Source organism: Mobula hypostoma, chromosome 11 (genome assembly GCF_963921235.1).
Source record: "Mobula hypostoma chromosome 11, sMobHyp1.1, whole genome shotgun sequence".
NCBI lineage: Eukaryota > Metazoa > Chordata > Chondrichthyes > Myliobatiformes > Myliobatidae > Mobula > Mobula hypostoma.
The window spans coordinates 18712976-18738351 of record NC_086107.1 but is presented as its reverse complement, the minus strand read 5'-3'; the positions used below and the strand labels follow the sequence as shown (position 1 = coordinate 18738351).

General features: G+C 40.5%; 1 protein-coding gene across 8 annotated transcripts in view; it reads right to left on the bottom strand.

The window, feature by feature from the left end:
• The window catches only part of LOC134353612 (protein kinase C-binding protein NELL1-like), a 1036586-nt gene that overhangs the window by 760401 nt on the left and 250809 nt on the right, over positions 1-25376 (bottom strand). For all 8 annotated transcript variants that reach the window (XM_063061731.1, XM_063061736.1, XM_063061735.1 and 5 more), the window contains exon 10: positions 13494-13567. In XM_063061731.1, the coding sequence (XP_062917801.1) occupies positions 13494-13567 (74 nt within the window). The remainder of the gene's footprint in view (positions 1-13493; positions 13568-25376) is intronic.

The window sequence follows — 25376 nt, the reverse complement described above, 5'->3', positions numbered from 1 at the left end:
ATTTGTTGCCACGGGCAGCAGTGGAGGCCAAGTCATTTACTGAAGGCAGAGATTGATAGGTATCTGAGTAGCCAGGGCATCAAATGTTATGGTGAGAAGACGGGGAAGTGGGACTAAATGGGAGAATGGATCAGCTCATGATAAAAATGGCGGAGCAGACTCGATGGGCCAAATGGCCGACTTCCACTCCTTTGTCTTATGGTCTTTATGTTGTAGTAATGCATTGTATTGAGCATGCACTATTAGGCGCGAATTGATCTGTACGTGCGTGTTCAGTTCGGTTTCTATTAGTAAAAAACCCTGTTAACGTAACGCCAGTCTCCAGAGTTCTTACTAATGATATTGTTGTGTAAACGGCCGCATACACAACAAATTGGTGACAGGGTTAATGAACCTACATCGTATCGGAACGCCGTGTTTATTTGATAACAGCACTCAGAAGAAGACCGCAAGGTACAGGCCAAGAAGCGGGAGAGGCCGCGAGTCCAAAAGGAATAGGAGACACAGTCGGAGCGGCAGCACGTCGGGAGACCAAGAGACCACAGCCGGCGCTGACCCCAGAGGCTGAGGGTCTGCCTACCCCAGAAGGGAGGTGATAAAAAGGTGCAACACACGCATCTAGCAGGCGTACGCTAGCAACGCTAGCCAAAAAAAGGATATGTGAGTCAAAAAGAAAACAAGGGACCGGGGCTAAATTAACATAACAATGATGGCGTTAATTGCAACCATTACAGCATTTGATAGTGGCATTGAAGACTGGGCAATTTATATTGAAAGAATGGGGTTATACTGTGATGCTAACGATGTTAATGAAGAAAAGAGAGCCAGCGTCTTACTTAGTGTAATGGGCGTGAAAACATATGGCCTGCTACGGAGCTTGTTAACCCTTGAAAAGCCAGCTGTCAAAACGTTCAAGCGAATAGCAGACACTCTCCAACAGCATTTAAACCCCAAACCGCTGGTCATTGCTGAAAGATTTAAGTTCCATAAACGGAATCAGAGCAAAAATGAAAGCATTTCTGAATATTGTGCTGAATTGTGCAAATTATCAGAACATTATCAATTTGGAGCTGGTCTATCAGACGCATTAAGGGATAGCAACACACATCAAAGTTGCTGGTGAATGCAGCAGGCCAGGCAGCATCTCTAGGAATAGGTGCAGTCGACATTTCGGCCCGAGACCCTTCGTCAGGACTAACTGAAGGAAGAGCTAGTAAGAGATTTGAAAGTGGGAGGGGGAGGGGGAGATCCAAAATGATAGGAGAAGACAGGAGGGGGAGGGATGGAGCCAACAGCTGGACAGGTGAGTGGCAAAAGGGATATGAGAGGATCATGGAACAGGAGGTCCGGGAAGAAGGAAAAGGGGGGGGGGAGAAAACCCAGAGGATGGGCAACGGGTATAGTTAGAGGGACAGAGGAGAAAAAGCAGAGAGAGAGAAAGAATGTGTGTATATAAATAAATAACGGATGGGGTATGAGGGGGAGATGGGGCATTAGCGGAAGTTAGAGAAGTCAATGTTCATGCCATCAGGTTGGAGGCTACCCAAACGGAATATAAGGTGTTGTTCCTCCAACCTGAGTGTGGCTTCATCTTTACAGTAGAGGAGGCTGCGGATAGACATATCAGAATGGGAATAGGATGTGGAATTGAAATGTGTGGCCACTGGGAGATCCTGCTTTCTCTGGCGGACAGAGCGTAGGTGTTCAGCAAAACGATCTCCCAGTCTGCGTCGGGTCTCGCCAATATATAGAAGGCCACATCGGGAGCACCGGACCAATATATAAAAGGCATAGGTTAGTGTGTGGCATGCACTGTGAAACCATACAGAAGAAGCTCCTGTGTGAAAAAGACCTTACGTTCGAGAAAGCGCTAAACATCTCAATATCATTAGAAAGAGCCGCACGAGGTGCTTCCCAGATACAACGAAAATCTCTGGAATATGCCACAAATAAAATGTCACTGAACAGAAATGAAGGAAAGAAATGTTACCATTGTGGGAAAAGGTCACATGACCCTGATGATTGCTGGTTTAAAGATAAAGAATGCAGATACTGTAGCAGAGTATGCAAAGCTAGTAAACAGCAGAAAAAGGACAAAATACAGAGAAACAAGAAACTCCAGAAAGGAAAATACAACAATATGCACAAAATGAAAAAAAACAATGGTGATGAAAACGACTCAGACAAAAGTGAATTGTCTTGTCTGCAGCTTCACAGCGTGAAAGACATAGATGATCGAATAGTAATATGGATCACTCCACAAGTGGCAGGCATGAGACTGAACATGAGGCTGAGTTGGACACAGGCTCAGCTTTAACAGTGATCTCTGTACACAACTACAGTTGACTGTTTTCTCACATACCTCTGAAACAAACTAAACTACTGCTAACGACTTACACAGGACAGAAAGTGCGTCCCAAAGGTAAAATTAATGTGACAGTGGCCTACAGAGACAAAACACAGCAGGTGAACCTCTATGTACTGAGAAATGGAAGACCACCATTGCTGGGACATGAATGGCTCAGGAAAATGCAGTTGGATTGGCACACCATCAAGGCACTAGATGTGTCAGAAAAGGCGGGCAGCAAGGCTACATCTGAGAGACTGTCTCAAATACTTACTGACTCTGAAGAAGTGTTCATAAATAAAGGTGTTAATTCTTTTTTGGATTTAAAGAAGGTAGACTGATGTCCTTTGAACAATTAGTTGATAAATATTCTCTTTCATACTCACACTTTTTACAATATCTCCAACTTAGACATTTCTTACAAAAATATTTAAGTAATTTTCCTTACATATTGGATGCTGACCTGTTAGATACTATAATGAGTATGAACCATTCGATGAAAGGATCCATTAGAAGAATTTATAATTTACTATTACAATGGGATAAGCGTCCTTTATTTAAGATTAAACAAGATTGGGAAAAGGAACTCAATTTGACTTTTACGACGGAAGATTGGATGCAGATTCTGAAGTTGGTTAACTCTTCTTCGATCTGTGCTGGTCATTCACTGATCCAATTTAAAATTGTACATCATTACCATTTGACGAAGGAGAGACTGTCTAAAATATTCCCTAATGTTGATAGTTATTATGATAAATGTTAAACTGAGACAGCTACACTGATACACATGTTTTGGTCTTGCTCTATACTGGAACAGTTCTGGAAGTCAGTTTTTTCGACAATTTCTAAAGTACAAAATTAATTTACAACCTAACAAATTAACAGTTGGAATAATTCCTCAAAATACCCATGGTATCTCTGTGTCTGACCAACATGATATTGCATTTGTTGCATTGATAGCTAGGAGGGCCATTTTGTTGAAGTGGAAGGATACAACGGCTCCCACTTTGACACAATGGTTCTCTCAAGTGATGCTATGTCTTAGTTTGGAGAAAATTAGAAGTCGAACCCCTGAACCTATGTTTGATTTTGAGAAAAGATGGGGTTCATTTGCTCGTTATTATCATTTGAGTTAATTGATAAATTCTCCACGATCTAATTGTAAATTTTTTTGTTTTTTTTGCTGGCAGTTTGATGTTTATCTTTAGAAGTTTTATGTATGACACATGGCTCTGGGGTTGAACACCTAATGGGATTTTTCGTTCTTCCCTCTTTTCTTGCCTAGTAGGAGATTTTTTTCATCACAAAATTTTTTCAATCTTTATATAATGTTTTTTTTCTTGAGACATTGTAAGTGTTGTTTACTTCGATGTACTCATGTTTATTTTGGAAAAAAAATAATAAAAAGATTTGATAAAAAAGAAACAAAGAAGAAGTGTTCATGAAAAGAATAAGAACACTTCGGGGCATGAAGGCAAAGATTGAGATTGAGGAAAATGCATGTCCAAAATTTCACAAAGCCAGACTAGTGCCATATGCAATCCGCCCAACAGCAGAGGCAGAGCTGAAAAATCTGGAGCAGACTGAGGTCCTATCAAAGGTGGATTGGAGTGAATGGGCCACGCCTATTGTTCCAGTGATGAAGAAAACCTCCAGCACAAAACCAGGAAAACCAAGCAAGTTGCGTATATGTGGCGACTTTAAAGTGACCTGCCAACCCAGTTCTCTGCACTGTACAGTAACCCCTACCCAGTATTGAGGACATTTTTGCTTCCCTGTCAGGAGGGGAACATTTCACAAAAATTGATTTGACCCAGGCTTACCTCCAAATGGAAATCGAGGAAGCATCCAAAAAATACCTGACAATAAATGCACACAAAGGAGTTTAGCAGTACAACAGGTTGGTGTTTGGGATAGTATCAGCGCCTGCAATCTGGCAAAGGGCAATGGACCAGCTTCTGCAAGAAATTCCGGGGACTCAGTGTTACCTGCATGATATCATTGTCACTGGCAAGGATGACGACAAACATCTTTCTAACCCAAAACAAGTGCTCACCAGGTTATGAGAATATGGGCTCAGAGCTAATCGACAGAAATGTGAGTTTTTCAAAAAGGAAATTTCATACTGTGGGCATGTGATCAACAAGGATGGCTTACACATGTCTCAAGACAAGATAGAAGCAGTGCTTAAGGCACCACAACCTAAAAATGTGTCTCAGCTGAGAGCACATCTTGGTCTAGTGAACTACTACCACAAGTTCTTGCCTAACTATCCACAGTCCTACACCCACTAAATGCATTATTACAGACAAGGACACAATGGAAGTGGACTGAGAGCTGCGAGAAAGCGTTTCAAGAAACTAAAAGACTCATAACTTCAGAAAGGGTGCTCGCGCTCTTTGACCCCTCCTTCCCTATCCGACTAGCTTGTGATGCCTCGCCCATGGGATAGGAGCTGTGTTATCGCACAAGTTTCCAAATGGCCCCAAGAGACCAATAGCCTTTGCCTCAAGAATGTTAACTTCAGCTGAACGCAACTATGCACAGATTGACAGAGAGGCCCTAACCCTCGTGTGGGGAGTCAAGAAATTCTACGTCAAGAAAAACTACCTGTATGGCCAAAAGTTTACTCTGTTGACTGACCATCAGCCTCTCGTGTCAATCTTCAACCCAAGGAAAGGCGTTCCAGTGATGACGGCACAAAGGCTACAGCGATAGTCTCTTTTCTTAGGAGGTCACAGGTATGACATTGAACACAAGGGACCAAGCAACACGGCAATACAGATGGTTTGTCATGTTTACCACTGCCCACTTCAAAGGTAACTACGCAAATGGATTCAGCAGAGGTCTTTCACACAACAATAGCTGAACAATTACCAGTAACAAACAGCCTTATTGAAAGGGAAAGACACAATGATCCTATGTTGTCAAAAGTGTATGACATCACGGTAAAGGGATGGCCAGCACAGGGTAACACACTGTTTCCAGCCTTCTCAGTGAGGAAGGAGCAGTTGTCAGTGTGTCGAGGAACCCTAAAGTGTGGCTCATGAGTTGTGATTCCTCCCAAGCTACGTACCAGAGTGCTGGAGGACCGGCACAAGGGGCACCTGGGTACCGTGAAGATGAAAAGTCTTGCCTGTGCTTATGTGTGGTGGCCAGGAATTGATAAACAGATTGAGGACTTGACCAAGAACTGCTCTGGATGTCAAAAGATCCAGAACACACCACCACAAGCCCCTCTCCATCCATGGGAGTGGCCCTCATCACCATGGCAACGAGTGCACATCAACTTTGCTGGTCCATTCATGGACTCTTTTTTTTTTTAATTGCTGTCGATGCACATTCCGTGGCCAGAGGTCATCAAAATGAAGTCAACCACATCAGAAAAGACCATTACAGTTCTGAGGACCATGTCGGCCAGGAATAGCATACCAGAACAAATCTGCACAGACAATAGACAACCATTTGTCTCTGAAGAATTCCAAAATTTTATGAAGAGCAATGGAATCAAGCACTTTACATCTGCCCCTTATCATCCATCCACAAATGGCATGGCAGAACGACTTGTACAGACATTCAAGAAAGCCATCAAGGCAATGAACAGTGAAAATCGACCATTGCAATACAAGAAAGACAACTTCCTCCTTGCCTATCGTAATGCAGTACATGCAACCAATAATCAGACTCCAGCAATGAAGTGTCTGAACATGAACCTGAGGTCCTGCATGGATCATCTCAAACCAGATGTACGGCATGATGTGGAGAACAGACAGTTCAAACACTTGAATGCTAAGTCAACACGGAGCTTCAGTGTGGGACAGTCAGTTCTTGCACATTATTACCGGACTGAAAAGTGGCTGTCGGGTGCAATTTCCACCATAGACGGACCACTGATGTATAGAGTACAGGTGGGAGAGAACGATTGGAGATGTCATGTGGACTAAATCCTGGATGCTCAGGTGAAAACCTCAACAACACCTTGCTCGGACTCCCATGACATAGAAGCACGTCACGTGGATCAAATCCTGAATGCTTAGGTGAAAAACACAGCAACACCTTGCCCTGACTCCCTCGACATAGAAACAAACATTTCTGATGTGACCACATCAGCCTCATCCACAGATAAGTCTGTCATCAGTGCTGAGGACCTAACTGATGTACCTGTGGAAACTATTTCCCCAAAGCAAACATTTCAGGGCAGATGTTACCCCGAGAGGCAGAGAAGACCCCCCCCCCCGAAAGACTTGAGTTATAACTATTATAATAATTATTATTACGTTATTTTATTATAATTTGATATTATTAAGTTACTAAATAAACAATTGGTAAGCATTGTATGTTAGGGGTGGACTAACCGCCTTGAAAAGGACCTGACATGTTACCCCTCCAGAGGTGCTACCCCTCCCTGACACCCCATACACCCCCGGTTAGTCCACCTTTGGTCCCCACCTGGCACTCAGCTCTCACCTGTGGCTCCCCGTAGCTGTTTGCATGCGACAGCGGCCACACCCCGGGCAACGGCTTCGACAAGCCGGCTAAACCAGGTGAGGGTAGCCGACAGGTCTCAAACCCTCGGTGAGATAGGGAGTTGTCTATCCCAGCATGTGAAGATAGACTCCGGCAGATTGAGCGGACGAGACCAATGGAAGGTCCAACGGTCCAGAAGGCGGTCTCTGCAAGCGTCGTGGAACGTGTAGAGCAGGACAAGACACAGAAGACGTCCTGGTCATCCACTGCGCCTAATCCCATCTCCAGCCGTCTCGACTCTGTCTTGCCACTGGATCCAGATGGGAATTGGGAAGAGAGAGTGAGGCTGACTCTGCACAACTCTCCCTCACTTAAATCCAAGTCATGCGCTAGTCTCGACACCATCAATAATGGTGTCGAGGTCCTCATCGACGTACGATGGACGAACAACAACAACATGTTATTTGTTTAGCGTAGTGCCCCCAGTAAAAAAAACAGTTGATACACTATTAGAATAAAAGGGGAGGAGTGTACCATATAGCCTATTGTATAATATAGGACTACTTTATGTTGTAGTAATACATCATATTGAGCATGCGCTATTAGGATGTATTGATCTGTACGTGTGTGTTCAGTTCGGTTTCAGTCAGTAAAGAACCCTGTTAACATTAACACCAGTCTCCAGCGTTTTTATTAATGATATTGTTGTGTAAACGGCCACATACACAACACATACATGTTCAAATTTCTCTATTTCACACTTTGTAAAACATTCAAAAGGGAAATAAAAATTGTGATTTTTCGAACAGGGTTGTCACTTGTGAGAATTCCTTCAATGTGATTGGCTGCTCAGACAACTCCTTGACAACTGTACTCTGAGCACAGGTGATCCCCTGAAGTCACAACAGCAGGAGTCAGAAAAAGGAAGGTTCTCACCATGGAGATCATTATATCTCCACGGGGTGCTTACTTTGAGATCCATAAAGAGCACGTGCCTTCATCGCTGCCTTCTGATTCTTGGCCAATATATTCCTCACATAATTCACAAGTATATAACATCAAGCTTTTCCAGCTGACTACTCTGTATTTAGTAATGCAGTCACATAATAAAATGCACTCATAAGAATCAGGGCCAGCAGGTTCCAGCAAGGATGGCAAGATTTCCTGATTAGTAAGGGTGTCAAAAGTTACAGGAATAAGAAAGAAGAATGGGGTTGAGAGGGATGGAATGGTGGAGCAGACTCAATGGGCTGAATGGCCTAATTCTTCTCCATGGTCTTATGATCTTGTTAGGGAAGCTATGCTAACAAAGGATATTGAATATTTGATTTAAAAAAAACACATGGCAGGTATAGGCAACAGATATAGGCAGTCTCTTTTAAATATAGAATGAGTAGGATAGAACTTAAGAAAGAAATTAGGAGAGCAAAATGGGACCAAGAAATATCCTTGGCAAGTAGGATTAAGGAGAATCCCAAAACAACAAATTCAGCAGATGTTGAAAATATTGAGCAAATTGCTGGAGGAACTCAGCAGATCAGGCAGCATCTATGGATCAAAGTACAGTTGACGTTTCGGTCCGAAACTTTTTTCCATAGATGTTGTCTGGTCTGCTGAGTTCCTCCAGTACTTTGTGTGTGTTGCTCAGATTTCCAGCATCTGAAAAATGCTGCAGGGAAATAAACTATTGATATTTTGGATCAAGATCCCATGTCAGGACAAGAAAGAAAGGGGTCAGAAGCCAGAATAAGAAGGCAAAGGGAAGGGGGAGTACAAGCTGGCCAAAGATAGGTGAAACTAGATGATGGGGAAGGTGGGTGGGTTAGAGGAGAGGGTTGAAGTGAGAAACTGTGAGGTGATAGGTGGAAGAGGTAAAGGGTTGAAGAAGATGGAATCTGATCGGAGAGGACAGTGAACCATGGAATAAAGGAAAGGAGAAGGGGCACCAGAGGAAGTGATAGGAAGGCAAGGGGTAGTGAACGGGTGAGGGGGAACCAGAATGGGGAATGGAAAAATAGAGAAGTAGGAATAGGAAGTATTACCAGAAGTTAGAGAATTTGATGTCCATGCTATCAATCAGGACCAAGTGGGTAGCCAAGGAAAAATCAGGTCCCCTTAAAAACTAAAGAGTTTATTTGTATATGGAATGAGGCATGGTAGGTGAGGTCTGAAATGAATGTTTCTCATTTTCCTTCATATAGAAGAACATAGATAACCTGGAAAAGACTGGTATAAGGTGCAAGGAGGCATCAGATATCATGGGACAGATAGGGTTGATAAATCCACAGGACCATGAAAATTTGCCATGGAAAATGGAGGAGAAGAAAGCAAAGCTCCTGATGGAGATATCAGAAGACTTAAGGCCAGCTAATGTTCCTTTATTTTAGAAAGGCAGCAGGAATAAGGAATGCAACTACAGGCCAGTGAGCCATACACAGCGGCTGGGAAATTATTGGAGAAATGTCATGGTATGGGATGTACAGAATGTACATTTGGAAATACAATGGTTGATCACAGATAGTCGACATGGCTTTGTTCAGGAGAAGTATACTATTGCTTTTTGAGGAGGTAGCCAAGAAGATTTATGAAGGCAGGGTGGCAGGTATTGTCCATATGTCAGAATTAGATTTATTCTCACTGACATATGACATGAAATTTGTTGTTTTGCAGCAACAGTACAGTGTAAAGACATAAAAATCTGTAGCCTACAAAAATAAATAAATAATGCCAGAAAAGCAAGAGATAACAAGGTAGTGTTCATGAACCATTCAGAAATCTGATGGCAGGTGGGAAGAAGCTGTCCCTGAATCATTGATACTATGGGTCTTCAGCCCCTATACCTCCTTCCTAACAAGAAGATACCATGTCCCGAATAGAGAGGGTCCTTAATGATGGATGCCACCTTCTTGAGACACTGCCTCAAGTACTGGAGACTCCAGTGAGGAAACCAATTAGAATGACCTCCACTGTGCATTTATAGAATTTAGTCAAAATCTTTGATGACATACCATTTCTTGTCAAATTTCTAACAAAGTAGAGCAGCTGCCATGCCTTGTTCATGATTGCATCAACATGAGAATTTATTAATGCATTTGAAAATATCCTGCATGGTAGGTTGCTACTGCAAGTTAAGATAGAATGGATCCAAGGTTAGTGGGCTAATCAGAACCAAAATTGGCTTGTTGAGTAAGAAGATAGGAGTGGAAGGATACCTTTCTCATTGGATGCCTGTGACCTGAGGTACAATGCAGGATTAGTCAAAATCAAAACAAATTTATTATCAAAGTATGTATATAATATTAATAATAATAATAAGTACTTTATATTATTACATTATATGTCATCATATACTACCTTGAGATTCATTTTTTGTAGGCATTTACAGGAAAAGAGAGAAATACAATAGAATTTATGAAAAAGTGTATAAAGACTGACAATGTACAGAAGATGACAATTTGTGCAAATACACAAAAAGAAAATAACAGAAATAACTATAAATAAATAAGCAATAAATACTGAGAACATGAGATGAAGAGTCCTTGAATGTGAGTCCGTTGGTTGTGGGAACAGTTCAGCGATGAGGCAAATGAAGTTGAATGTAGTTATCCCTTCTGGTTCAAGAGCCTGATGGTTGAGGGGTAATAACTGTTCCTGAACCTGGCGGTGTGAGTTCTGAGGCTCCTGTACTTCCTTCCTGATAACCTTGGTAGCAGGGATCCCTGATGATGATGCTGATTTCCTGCAACAGCACTGAATATCAATGGTCAATGGTGGGGAGTGTTTTACCCGTGATGGACTGGGCCATATCCGTTATTTTTTGTAGGACTTTCCATTCAAGAGCATTGGTGTTTCCATACCAGCCTGTGATGCAACCAGTCAATGTACTCTCCATCACACATCTATAGAAGTTTGTCAAAATTTTAGATGTAATGTCGATTCTTTGCAAACTTCTAAGTAAAGGCACTGCCATACTTCCTTCATAATTGCACTTAAGTCAAAGTCCTAAAGTCTACACTATCTACCTCAGGGTGATCAGGCCACCAATACAGCCTCTGCTAAATTCTCCAACTTCACTGGCTGAACAATCAAATTAATATCATTATTCTCACCTGAGCTAATATCTCCAGTATTAAGGCCTGAGCTACACCCAATTGGTTCTTTTGGGTAGACCATGTCATTCATTTGATCATCTCCTGATATAGACACAATTTTCAAAGGATTACCAGAGGAAAATGTTAGGATTCCTTTTATAACTCTATGTCCAATCTTTCACACCCTGCTTGAAATAAAAATTGAACATCCCACCAACTTTTGGAAATCTCTTATCCATGACCATCAGGATGCTACAGAGAACCTGAAGTACATGCATCACAAACACATAGATACTGAGTTAAAGCACCAGGTATACACATCACAAACAACCTTCTCATCGCACCCCCCCCCCCAACTTCTGTCCCTGATACTGTGGAAGAGACTGCAGGACCAACATTGGTCTCACTCATCACCATCTGACCCCACAAAACTGGAGTGGAAGAAGTAATCCTCAATCCCAAGGTATTGCTGATGAAGACTATCAAGCCATTATTACTCTTAGCAAATTTTTTGAGCCTAAAATTCGAATTCAATGTATGTGCATCAGAATTCGTGTCTACAACCAACATGGTCCAAGAATGAGCTGAGGGTAGCCCTCAAGTGTCAACATAATATGCCCGCACTTACAAACCCTAAGCCACACGTCTTTGAATGTGGATACAGGAAGAACATAAAATCTTCTTACAGACAGTGGCAGAAATTGAACCCTGATCTTCCAACTGCTAGTGCTATAAAGCGCATCAACTATTAAGGCACATTGCTCAAATAAATAAGCTAAAAATGTTTATTTATGGTAGTTCTTCATAATGATTTGTGCCTCTGATCGATTTGTCATTTTGGAAGGTAATAAAAAGAGCATATTCTTTGGCCTCAGCTCTCCAAGTCCCATAAGCTTATGTCCAACTAGCTCTGACATTCAGTGAATAAGATTGTCACACTGGATCCTCTTGTTACGCAAAGTCCAAGTACTGCAAGAAGTGAACATGCACAAGTCTCATTTTTATCAATACTTGAATAAGTAAGTGGAAGAGTGGGTTAGTAAGCTTGTAGATGGCATAAAGTTTGGTGGTCTTGTGGATAGTGTAGGTCGTTATAGATTACAACAGGACATTGATAGATTCAGTTCTTTCAACATAAATCTTGAATCAGGGATTAAACATTGATATGAACCAGTGCTCAAATCAAAATAAAGATAGCTAAAACTTTCATGAAAGTGCAAAGTGCCAAAATAAGGTAATTTCAAAAATCCATGGAAAACAGTGCAAAAGTCCATGCACAAAATGAAAATGAAAATCCTAACTCCCCTGTCATAAATTGATGCTGCAGGTTGAATTATAAAATGTATGCAGCTTGAGTGTGCAGGATCACCAGATATAGAAATAAGCTCTTGATTCTACAGCATTCCTTCCTCCATTTAGATGATGAACTATCTGGGCAGTGCAGAGTGTTTTAATCTTGGTGGTACATTGAACATGCATTAGTGCATCTTTCAGAATCAACTCATTAATATTGCTGCAGTCATCCATTACAAGGATATGAAATGCTGTGAAAATTGAAGCAATTGCTGGAATGGGCATATCCGATCACAGGGTCTCAAATGTTTAAGGTTCATCTAAGGAGATAAAGCCATTAGCTTCCACGGCAACTATACTTTCTCACCCATTAACTGAATCAAGTCTGCGGACTGACATTTTCCAGGAAGCAGCCAAAGAAAGCCTGATTTCTTTCAAACTTAATCACTTGATTTTTAATCCTAGCATAGTATATGGTCTTCACTCAATGTTATAACCAGTGACTGTCAAATTAATATTGGTTAACACCAGACAGATGCTGGAAATCCAGAATAACACATACAGAATGCTGGAGGAACTCAGCAGGGCAGGGAGCATCAATACTTACTGCCTGATATACTGGTGGTGTTTAGGGCAGCAATGAAGGTCCTCCATCTCTGACAGTGTTCAGGGCTTCTTTCAGCAAGGTAGTAGCTTCCACTTGGCTTTCACTACTGTCAGCCATGCAAGTCCTGGGTGGAGACTCAGAATACTGTCGCACTCAGATGAGGAAAGATTCTTCATTGCTGTTTCCATAACAATTTTGTTTTACCAGTCAGGGTTGTTAGCCCTGAGCTGAACCCCAGAAGCTGGAGAACTGGTGGACTACTATTAGTCTGTCCTCTACTTTTTGACCTGTTTGGCATGGGTGACCCTACCAAGAGCCAAACAATAAAGCCCTGACTCCAGCCAACAAGCTCTCTGGGACATTGAGGTACTCAAGCTTCCAAACCGCAACAAGGTTGTGGTCCTTTCAGAGGAGGCAGCATCAGTGACGAGGATTAAACAGTCAACATTTCAGGCCAAAACTGGTTCTGCTGAGGTCCTCCAGCATTTTGAGTGTGAAAACTATTTAAATATGGGCAAATTGTATCTGGGGAACTGAGTTAAAAACTGGCCACAATGAGTGGTTGTTACAGTCGTTCTTAATTGTATACTTTCAAATTGTCCATTTTTTTGAACAAGTACGATTCACTTTAATTAGTTGCTTTGGATTTGAGAAATCAAATCACAGAATGAGACAATGTTGTACTTACTCTGCATTCACGGCACTTGGATTTCAAAGCTCTTTGACCTTCGGCAAGCTTCTGACCCCCATAGAGACACATAGCTGCAGAACGAAACAATATAAAATCCTGTTATATGCAATCTGTCAGATTATGAAAAAAGAAACTGTGCATAATCACTTTGGCACGCCCTCAGATATAATCACTGGCAATGCGTCCAAGAAAATGAAATGAAAAATATTAATTATATGTTGCCTTTCAGGAAGTAATTTGTAAAGAAACAATCCCACACTCAGCATTGGGTTTACGGGGCTGTGCTTAAGTAGAGGTCAAATTGTTCAATTGTGCCTTGAATGGATGACCTGGGTTAAAGTCACAGTCTTGATGGACATTCACATCACCTTTTTGCTAAATGGTGGCTTGCTTTACTCAATTGGCCTGCAGCAAATAGATGACTAACATCCATAAGGAGAGAAATGCAATTACAAAATACACTATGTCATGAAGGACATCTTTTATTCTCCTGACCTTTCTGTTATATCAGAGACATCTTTGACAGAGAACATAGACAAATCTGCAATCATTTAACCCATTTGTTTATCTAAGGTCCGGGATAATGGACTGAACTAACAAAAGTTTTGATTTATATCACCATTCCCTGAAGGAGTTCTGACCTGTGTCTTAAACTGTCCTGGGACTTGAGAGCAGTGAGGGTTAACTTTCAGGGCAATTCCAAAGCACCACAGCAACACAAAAATTACAAGCTCTTGTTCTCCTATTTTATCTGCAGTGACTGGGGAAAAAACAAAAATCAAAACATCTAGATAAAGGAGGGAAAATAACCGCCTTGCTGATCGTGCTTAAGATGTTAAAACAGGTATCACATCAGTTTGTCCTGCTCATGCAGACATAAAAGGGCTTCTGGTCCCCAGAGATGTCACAGCGAGGAACAATGGTAGCCAGGATGAGGTATGATGAATGATTTAGTAGAGCAAAAGAAGCATGGAACTTTACAGCAAAGAAAGGTGACGCAACCGGTTATATCCATGCTAACCAAATAATAGCTTAATCCACTTTCCAGCTCATGATGCATAGCCTTTAGGTTATGACTCCTGAAATGGTCATCCAAATAAGACCATAAGACAAAGAAGCAGAATTAAGTCATTCAGCTCACTGAGCCTTCACTGTCTAAAGGCTGATTTATTTACCTCCTCAACCAGATTCATCTGTCTTCTCCTCATGACCTTTGATGCCCTTATTAATTAAGCCAGAATAAGAATCAGGTTTAATATCACTGGCTATTGTCATGAAATTTGTTGCTTTGCAGCAGCGGTACCATGAAATACATAATTTAAAAAACTGCAAATTACAATAAGAAAACGTATTTTATATTTTATAGCACATATCAGTACTATGTAGAAGTCTTACGCACATGTAAAATTATTCTGTAAAGTGAGATGCTTTAAAAATATTGAAAAGTTTCTAAACATCGAGAAACCTACTATAAAGAGCAGTAAACAGTAAAAAAAAACACTAAATCAAATCAGCATTTGGTGTGACCAGCCTTTGCCTTTAACACTGCATCAATTCTCTGAGGTACACTGTCCTGCAGTTTTATGAGAAAATTGACTGGTAGGTTGTTCCAAGCATTTTTCAGAACTTGCCACAACTCTTCTGCAGACGTCAGCTGTCTCGCTTCCTTCTGTTTCTCCAGGTAATCCTAGACAGCCTCAATGATGTTGAAATCAAGCTCTGTGGAGGCTATCATCTGAAACTATATACAAAAACTATGGTGCCTAACACTTTTGCACAGTACTGTATATAAATTTGATAAGTAGTGCCAAAAGAGAGCAAAAACAGTGAGGTCATATATATGGAATTATTGCCCATTTGGAAAGTTGATGGCAGACGAGAAGAGACTGTTCCTAAACTGTTGAGTGTGTGTCTTCAGACTCCTGTACCACCACCTCGATGGTAGCAATGAGAAAATTATCTGGGAAATTTGGGGTCCTTAATGATGGATGCAGCCTCTTTTGAAGATGTCCTACCAACCTCCAACCTCCTATCAACTCCTGCTTTAAGTATACCCAATACTTTAAACTGCTTCTGCCACCTTTTCAAACAGTGAGTTTCAAAACTCACCACCACCAATTACCTCCACTCGTCCCCACCCACCATCTGTTCACTGAGTGGAAATAACATTCAACAGCTTCACTGGAATCATCTAACCCTGGACTTTCTGTCATCTCTCCGAAAGGAAATTGATCTTTTCTGAAAGAATAGGGCATCTAAGAACCTCAAAATCTCTAGACTACTTTAAGGTGCGGAATGGAATAAAGGAAACAGCAAAAACCTGTATTTTACTTGAAAGTCATAGAATAGTAAAATGCCCAGCTGTGCTTCACATGAAACTTATAAATTATAATGTTCCTCCTAGATGGCTATTGAGAGACACATTTTAAAGAACATTGTAAAGGATCAAAGAGGGTAGAATAATGAAGATATTAGTGATGTACAGTAAGTTCAAAATCTTAGGACTGATCTGAAGGCCTAACATGAAAGTTTGCTGATCACATCTGGTAGTTAGTTGGCTTATGTAAAAAGACACAGACGAATCAAAGGGGAGTTGATAGAACCGTGAAAGAAAGAATAAGTTGTAGGGCTACAGAGAAATAAGGAGAAGGGCTATGGGACTAATGCGATAGCTCAGTTGGAAGTTAGCAAACCTTCCTTGAGTAGTCAACAAGTCAGTCATATGAAAGAGCAGTGCTTTCAAATAAGCCAAGATAAATCAACATTGGTTCAGAACTATAAATGGCAAATTTAGTCAATGTTAGATAATGAATAGCTTGATCAATTGTGAGGAAAGTTTATTCAAGCAAGGATGCAGAATTTCTCTAACTAAAAGCCAGACTTTTAATGAGAAGCAACACACACAAAATACTGGAGGCACTCATCAGGCCAAGCACTATCAATGGCCAAGTGTAAACAGTTGATGCTTCAGGCTGAGACCCTTCGCCAGGATCTTTTGTCTCTGCCTGAAACATCGTCTGTCTCCTTTTCTTCCCCCATAGCAGGCCAGGCAGCATCTGAGTTCCTCCAGCATTTTGTGTGTGTTGCTAAGATTTCCAGCATCTACAGATTTTCTCATCTTTTAATAAGAGTATCACTGCAGGTGGTCCTGAATGGCAAAATCAAATATGCTAAGAAAACTCCTTGATCTAAACCAATTTTCTGATCTCAGAAAGGGATCTGCAACCCCCTGCTTTCACTAGTACAAGTTTTCTTGATGCAGAAAGAAATCCTAGTCCCATGGGCACAGGAAAGCTGATCAGATCTGACAATGGCACTTTGGTTCATGCTGAGGGACTGCAGAGTTTTCAGAGAGATCAGAGCATAAGGCCATCCTATGTCATTGTGCCAAGTACACAATATTGCAGAGCATTATTACTCAGCTTTACTTCATTCAATGGAACCAAATGTCTGAGGTAGTGTATAATGCACAATAATGCACAATTTAGCAGTGTAGGCATGTGGCTTTGGACAAATTTCCACCTTCGATTGGATAAAATGTGGAATCAACATGCTGCCTGTCAGATTTTCACTTAATCTAAAGGATTCCATGGCATTATTCAAAGAATGTTAAAGCACCATACAGTTAATAGCCAGACATTTAGCAGTGATGATGAATGTAGCTCTGGGGTCCAAGTTCACAGCTCCTTGAAAGTGGCTAATAGCGGGTAGCAAAAAAAAAGGCATGTACCATCCTCACTTTTATTAGTCAAAGAACTGAGTTCAAGAGTTGGGAAGGTATGTTGCAGCTCTTGTTTCTGGAACATCGTACTTAGTTCTGGTTGCACCATTATAAAAAGAATGTTTTGCTCAGGGTACGGAAAAGGGTTACCAGGGTGCTGTGTGGATTAGAGGGCTCGTGATACAAGGAGAGGTTGAACAAGCATGAGTTGTTTCCGGTGGAGGCCGAGGGGAAATCTGATGAATATCTATAAGATTATGAGAGGCATAGAGAGAGTAGGTAGCCAGTATCTTTTCCCCCATGGATGAAATATTGAACACAAGAGGGCCTGCATTCAAGGTGAGAGGAGTTAAGTTCATAGGAGATGTGTGATGCAAGTCTTTTTTTAAACATAGAAAATGTTTCATGCCTGAAATGTGCTGCCTGGTATGGTGGTGGAAGCAAACACAATAGAAATATTCAGGAATCTCTTTGATAGGCACATAATTTTTCAGGAAATGAAAGGATATGAACATTACGTAGGCAGAAGGGATTAGTTTAGTTGGTCATTTGATTACTGATTTAACAACTGTGGCACAATATTGTGCTCTATTCCATGTTCCATGAAATGTACTCCCAACATCTTTGAGAAAGTGTGTTCTTTGATCATCGAATTGATCAAATGGTTCCTTAGCCATTGTATGTAAATAATGTCGATTACAACGCTAAAGTAAATCACTTGCTGTAAAATAGCTTGGTGCATTCTTTGGCAAAAGTCTATATCAATTTAAATTCTTTCATTAATGAATCATATTTAATCTTCCTAACACTTCTTTTCACACTGATCTTGAGAAACTCACTGATACTTGCAAGGAATATCACAGTTGAGGGTTCCATTCACAAATATGTGTGTGTATATATGATATAAAGTTCCCATTCATTTAATAGGAACTTTGGTAAGTTATACATCCTATTTTGTCTATCAATACTAATGAAAATCAAGAAAATGATAAGATACTGCTATGTATTCATAAGATATTGAATGAGATTGTAGAATCTTAAGAATAAATTTCAGATCAAATGGGAACATTGAAAGAACAAATGTTCACTTGCATCTGCTTTAAGAATAAGATAAATAACAGTGAAATGGTTCACTTTTGGAATCAATTTATGCTTGAGAAAGTGAGCCAATGTAGTTCATTACTTTTGTTCAGTAGTCAACAGGTGTGAATTCCAATTTACCATGCAATTGGAAATACCACAGTATCACTCTTCTTAAAATCTTTGCTGAACAAGATACAGACATTTATATTAGAAAAGTACACAAAAGTACTGCTCTGAATGTTCAAATTAATGAAGACAGAATATATTTCACTTGAACATTACCCCTCAGAAGGGAGTCTACAATCATTGTTACTGGGTAATAAGAGGTGCAATTGAAGAGCAGCATTGTGACATGTCGTATACGGTGATGTTCTATGCCACACTAATGATCAATATGTACTGTTAACTAAGTGCTACCTTGGCAATTCTAATAACAGCTTGCCTTTTCACAGATAACATGTATAAAAATAAGCTGAATAGATTTTCTTTGAATGATACTAGTGAGGATGATTTACTGCCAGGAGATATTGCTGCATTACATTAACCTTCAGTCTGCATAGAGATAATCCCAAATTGAAAAAAATTATTAATTTTCTAATGACATGGAGAGCTATCAACGTTCCCCCATTTTAATTGTAAAATGACAGCGAGCTGTTTACTGTTTGCCTGTGTTGTGCACTACAAGCATTTTGAATTATATTTTATTTACTTGTTTATGGTCATCTTTTGGTTTATGTTTTGTGGATGACTGTGGAGAAGTGATCTGTTTTCATTTGGTTGTATATAAACTTGAACTTCAACTTGAACTTGAAAAGGAAGGATACAGGATCTGTTAATGATCTCAGCAGATCCTCTTCATCAGCTGTGGTAATCAAAAGGATATACTAGATAGTGCCTAATTTTGCAAAATCACTTAATTTTAAAAGGATAGCGAGGAGACAGCTGAACATCCCATAATTAAAATCAATTCTCAGTGGAGGCACAGGTTATAATATTTGAGCAGTGAAAAAGGATATTTGGAAGAGGAAAGCTTGCAAAGCTCTCCTCACAACATGGAGTAATGCTGAACAAGAGTGTGGGTCACAAGATGTGCCCTCACCAATGCATAATTTTGTCTGCAGTGGCTCCTTGGTAGAAGTGAAGCTTCCAGAAGTCCTGTAGAATGCGAGGAGGTATGTTAGCAATGGAGAGGAGATTTAATGCAAAAATAATACTCTTCAACCCAAACTTTAAAAGCCAAGTTGCATATTGAGATTAACAAATATCAAGTAGTAACACATTTATATTGGGAGGATTTACGCTGGTATTAAATCCCTTTGTTTATCTGTATGCCTACTGAATAAAGTGATGAAAATGCCAAAGCATCACATGCAAAATGTTGAAGGAACTCAGCAGGTCAGGCAGCATCTGTGGAAATAAATAGTCAACATTTCAAGCCAGGACCCTTCTTCAGAACTTGAAAGGAAGGAGGAAGACTCCAGAATAAAAAGGTGGGTGGGGAAGGAAGGCGATAGGTGAAGCCAGATAGGTGGGAAAGGTAAAGGGCTAGAAAGGAAGGAATCTGATTTGAAAGGAGGGTGGACCAGAGGAGAAATGAATGGAGAAGGTGATTCAGGAGGAAGTGATAGGCAGGTGAGAAGAGGTAAAAGGCCAGAGTGAGGGGAGGGAAATATTTTTTTTACCGGAAGAAGAAATCAATATTCTTGCAATCAGGTTGGAGGCTACCCAGACAGAATATAAGGTGTTGCTCCTCTACCTTGAGGGTGGCCTCATCTTAGCACAAGAGGAGGCCATGGACCAACATATCAGAACGGGAATGGGAATCAGAATTAAAATATTTGGCCACCTGGAAGTTCTGTGTTAGGGGGTTGGAGCAGAGATGCTCAACGAATCAGTTCTCCAATTTATGATGAATCTCATCAATGTAGAAGAAGCCGTATCAGGAGCACCGGATACAGCAGACAACTCCAGCAGATTTGCAGGTGAAGTGTTGTTTAGGGCCATGATTGGAGGTGAGGAAGGAGGCGAATGGGCAGGTGTAGCACTTTGGCTACTTTCAGGGATTAGTGCCGGGAGGGAAATTAGTGGGGAGAGACGAATGGACAAAGGAATCTCAGAGGGAGGGATCCCTGTGAATGCAGAGAGAGGAGCAGAAGGTAAAGATATGTTTGGTTGTAGGATCCCTTTGGAGATGACAGAAGTTGCAGAGGATGATGTGTTGGATGCAGAGGCTCATGGGTTGGAGATAAGGACAAGAGGAACTCTATCATTGTTGTGGCGGCAGGAAGACGGGGTTTTATGCAGATGTTCGGGAAATGGAGGAGATGTGGGTGAGGGCAGCTCAATAGTGGCGACACTGACCTAATTTTGACTGAATGGAGGCAAAAACTTGAAGATTCTTTTATAAACGCATTTTAAAATTAAATGTCATAACTTCCTCTCTAAATCTCCCTTTAAGATATTTCTTCAAAATTAGCTCTTTGCCAAAATTTTTGCTCATCTGTTCTAATGTGACATGGTATTGTGCTTTATAGGTTAATGCTTCTGTGAAATGCCTGGGGATGTTTCACTACATTAAAGTCTGTAATGAGGCAAAATGAAAATTGTGCAAGGGGAAAAATGTAATTATGATGTGGTGTAATCTTTGCAGGTAGCTAATGTCAGTGAGATAAGAGTCACAGTGTTGTTTAGTATTTAGAAATAAAAATGCATATGTTTTGGGACCAGATTTCTGCTGTTCCATGAAGCAGAGAAGTAAAATGCCCCTTCTTTATAGCGGCTCTCAGATATAGTATGCTAAATTCAAAAGGAGTAATTATAAATGCCTCAATGACACATCCAAAATTAGTGCAGCAAAAACAAAATATTTAGATTCATCCACAATCTAAATCATTTATGCACAACCTTAATGTATAATATTGATCCAAGCGCTAGAGACAAGGAATAATTGTATGATAAAAAGATGCCAATCAACGAATCACATTGAGTCCTGTGATGCAAATGTCCCTATAAAGTACAAGGAAAGAACAGCAGAATAACTGGAGAAGGAAGCAGAAAACACAATAATAAACTTACTGATACATGTAAATTTGAGCTACTCCAATTCCATTAAGAGGGATCTTAATCAGACTGATAAATCACAGCATGCAATAGAAGTGAAAGAAGCATTGATTAATGTGTTGTTTCCTTTTAACTGAGGACAGTGAAATTCAGGACTACAATGTCCTGCCAGTGTTAATACAGACATTCATATTTCATCCATGGTGATTAAATTAACTCAGAAACCCCATTAAATACTTACTGCCCATTACATCTGCTGGTGTTTAGGGCAATAGTGAAGGTCCTTCATCTCTGCCAATCCACATTCCAGAAACCAATTTGGGTCTTGAGACCAAGGACCAAGAAAGCCCATTGCTTGGGATTAAATCAGGTTTGGGATCGGCAACCATCAACAGCAGGACGTGCCTTTGCATTAGGGAAGTACAGATATCCTGACCACAGTAATGTAACTAGTTCAGCAATCATTTCATACACCCAGAGCAGAAGTCATGTTTTACTAATAGTCTTTATATAGGGAAGGTTTCCATCAAGAAGATTGCTTGGGTTTAGTTCAAGGGCAAGATTTTGACATTTACTTCCAAAATATTATCCCATTCTATTGAGATATAGTAATATATCTTAATGAGAACCAATAATCAATCATTATTTTGATTAACTTCAATAAACTTTGTTTGCTAATTGTTTTTATTTAAATCACATAATATTGAAATCCAGTCTTCCCTGTAGCACAGAGAAGGCATTTGGTTTCTACATATGATTATATATAACCCTCATTTGAGATAGGGATGTACTTTATATGGTCAGGGCATCAATTTTTCATGGTCCCACATGCTGCTGATTGACAGTTCTGCACACATACCAAAATATGTTAATCTATTTCATATATAAATGCAATAACCAATATTAAAAGGAAGTAGTATTCTCTGTAGAAAGAAATAAAGTGCGGCAGGTCCCATGGCACACATAATCTTTTTCCTCCATGACATTTTCCCTCGAAGGTTACAGCAGGTTAGATTTGCACCATGTCTCCTCTGGCTTTGCATTAAATGTGATACAAGGATTAGAGACTCCCTCAACTTGACAGAAAGTTCATTCAGACTGGCACAGTCATTTATAGGATGGACCAAATTTGCTCATAAATTAACAGATGGTGCCAGCGAACAACACAAGCAAGGGCGAAATCCTCTAGACAGTTCATGAAACTACTTCTTTCATGGCTTCTTTGTCTTTCAAATGTGGTTCTGCTCCTGTCAGAACCAATGATCTACATTTTGGTGGGGGTGATATTTTCAGGCCGATGGAGCGATCTGGCACTTTGCTATCTCCAAGGAGGTTCTGTGAGGTATGCGGTCTTGAGGCCAAGAAACCTGGAGACAAGCCCATGACCAACTCCATTTCTTGCCCATTAAAGCATCAAGGAAGATTGAAATCATCGAGGCTAGTGCAGAAGGTGAGAGGATGTTCGGCGCCGCCTACTGGCCTCGTGCTCGCCACAGCCATATGAAGGTATCTATATGTGTGGGTTTCTCCCTTTCCCTCACTCGCTACTCTTGGCAGAAGGTCACTGTGTTCGAATGGTCTCTCTCTCTCTCTCTTTGCTGCCAAAGGATTGTGCTGGAGCCCTGGGTCTTGGGCAAGGTTTAATCGACACAGTTTGTGGATTGAATTCTGTAGTTACTGTTATGATGTGTTTCTGGTCACTCCTGTGGGCAATTTTGAATCAGGGTGTCCTGCAGATGGCACACACTGAGATGGCAAAAAATGAATATGCCTGGACTCTTTCAATTTTTTGTTTCATAATCTGTGTTTTTCGCTAATTTATTTCGGTTGCCATTTGCGTTGGGTGGGGGCGATGTTTTTCTTTGAACAGGTTCCACGGTTTTCTTTGTTTCATGGCTGTCTCTGGAAAGATGAACCTCAGGGATGTATACTGCATACAAACTTCAATACTAAATGTACTTTGAATCATTAATGTTGAGATCTCTCAGTAGAAGCTGAAATATGGTTTGGGAAATTGCTTTAAGTTCACTTTTAACACATTGCCTCTGTTCAAATCGTGAAAAATGAGCAAATAGTATAATCCTCTAATTAGACCACCAGACTTTAAAATATTTGTTGTGAATGCTTCCAAAACATGAATATGGAAAATAGTTTAGGGGGATGGAAATTCATATGCTACACCTCAGCACTAACCACAGTGCAAGAGAATGTTACTAGTTGCTTGCAATGACTCCGCCAGCCAATTCAAGAACGTTAGACTTTTCATAAATACAAGAAATTCTGTAAATGCTGGAAATCCAAAGCAACCCACATAAAATGCTGGAGGAGCTCAGCAGGTCAGAGTGCAGTTTGAGCACTCTCAATCACCTATGGAAATGGTTAAACTGTCAGCATTTTGGGCTTCTTCAGGACTGGAAAGGAAGGGGGATGATTCCAGAATAAAAAGCTATGCGGGTAGGAAAGGTAAAAAAGTTTGAGAGGAAGGAATCTGATAGTAGAGGAAAAAGGACAACAGGAGAAAGGGAAGGAGGAAGGAAGGTGATCAGTGGGTGAGAAGAGGTAAGAGACCAAAAACTGGGGAATAGAAGAAGGGAAGAGGGGGAGGGATTTTTTTTATTTAAACTAGAAAGAGAAATCAATATTCATGCCATCAAGTTAGAGGTTAACCGGATGGAATATAAGGTGTTGCTCCTCCACCCTGAGGGTGGCCTCATCATGGCACAAGAGGTGGCCATGGAATGGGAATCGAAATTGGAATTAAAATGTTTGGCCACTAGGAAGTTCCACTTCTGCTAGATGGAGAGGAGGTACCCAGCGAAGCAGTCCCCCATTTTATGAAGGGTCTCACCACTGTAGAGGAGGCCATGTCGGGAGAAGCAGACATAGCAGACGACCCTAGTAGATTCACAAGTGAAGAGTTTGGGGCCCAAAATGGAGGCGATGAAGGAGGTGAAAGGGCAGCTGTAGCACTTTGGGAACTTGCAGAGGTAAGTGCCGGGAGGGAGACTAGTGGGGAGGGACAAATGGACAAGAGAATCATGGAAGGAGTGATCCCTGCTGAAAGCAGGGTGAGTGGGGGAGGTAAAGATATGTTTAGGATCCACCAGACTTTCCACTTCCAATGATTCAGTTGAATCTTAAGTGTTCTTTAGTCTTATTCCACATCCCTATATCCCTACCAAAAGGCATCATCCATCTCAGCACCCTGTGCTCCTATGTAATCTCCAAACAGGGATTGGTCAATAAGTTGAATACTATTACAGGAGTCAATGGAATTGATATTTCTATTTAATTTTCATAACAAGGAAAAAACATTACCAGAATGTAGAAGCTTTTGTTTTTGACCCAATGGTATTTACACAAAGGAAGTATAATAAAAACAATGAAAAGTCTGACTTGAGTTTTATCTATTTGAGGAATGCAATCACTGGGTTCTGACTGCCATAAGAATGAAACTCGTTTCCATTTTTTATTTTTATTTTTATGCAATGTATGGTCAGAAATTATCATTGCCAAAATTCACTCTGTGGTAGTCTTGTAGGAACTCAGTCTAGCTCCATATTGGACAATAACATGCCAGCATCTCCATGGCAACATTTCAGAATCATTATTCTGAACCAACCTGAAAGCAATATTTAAAAATAATCATATTGAAGTTCTTCTGAATGAAGATATTTTCATCCTTTTGCTATTTCTCATGTGCTGAAGGATATGAAGTATTATTCAATTCAGTAAAATCGGAAATCAAAATAGAAGTCTGCACAGTGGCAATACTTATATGAAACTCTATTTGGGTCAGGTTTTGAAAAAGTTCTATATTCCTGAATTGCAATTTTATGTGAAGCAACAGCAAGTTACTCTTGCTCCCATTAAGCTTCCCTGAAAAACATTTTCTAACAGAATTAATATGATTCAAAGTGCTAATCTCACCAGGTGGAGAGTAGTAGGGTGCACTCAGCATTTATTGCTGTACTTTTGTCGCCCTATAGGATACTCTCATGTGGCAAGTGGATTGA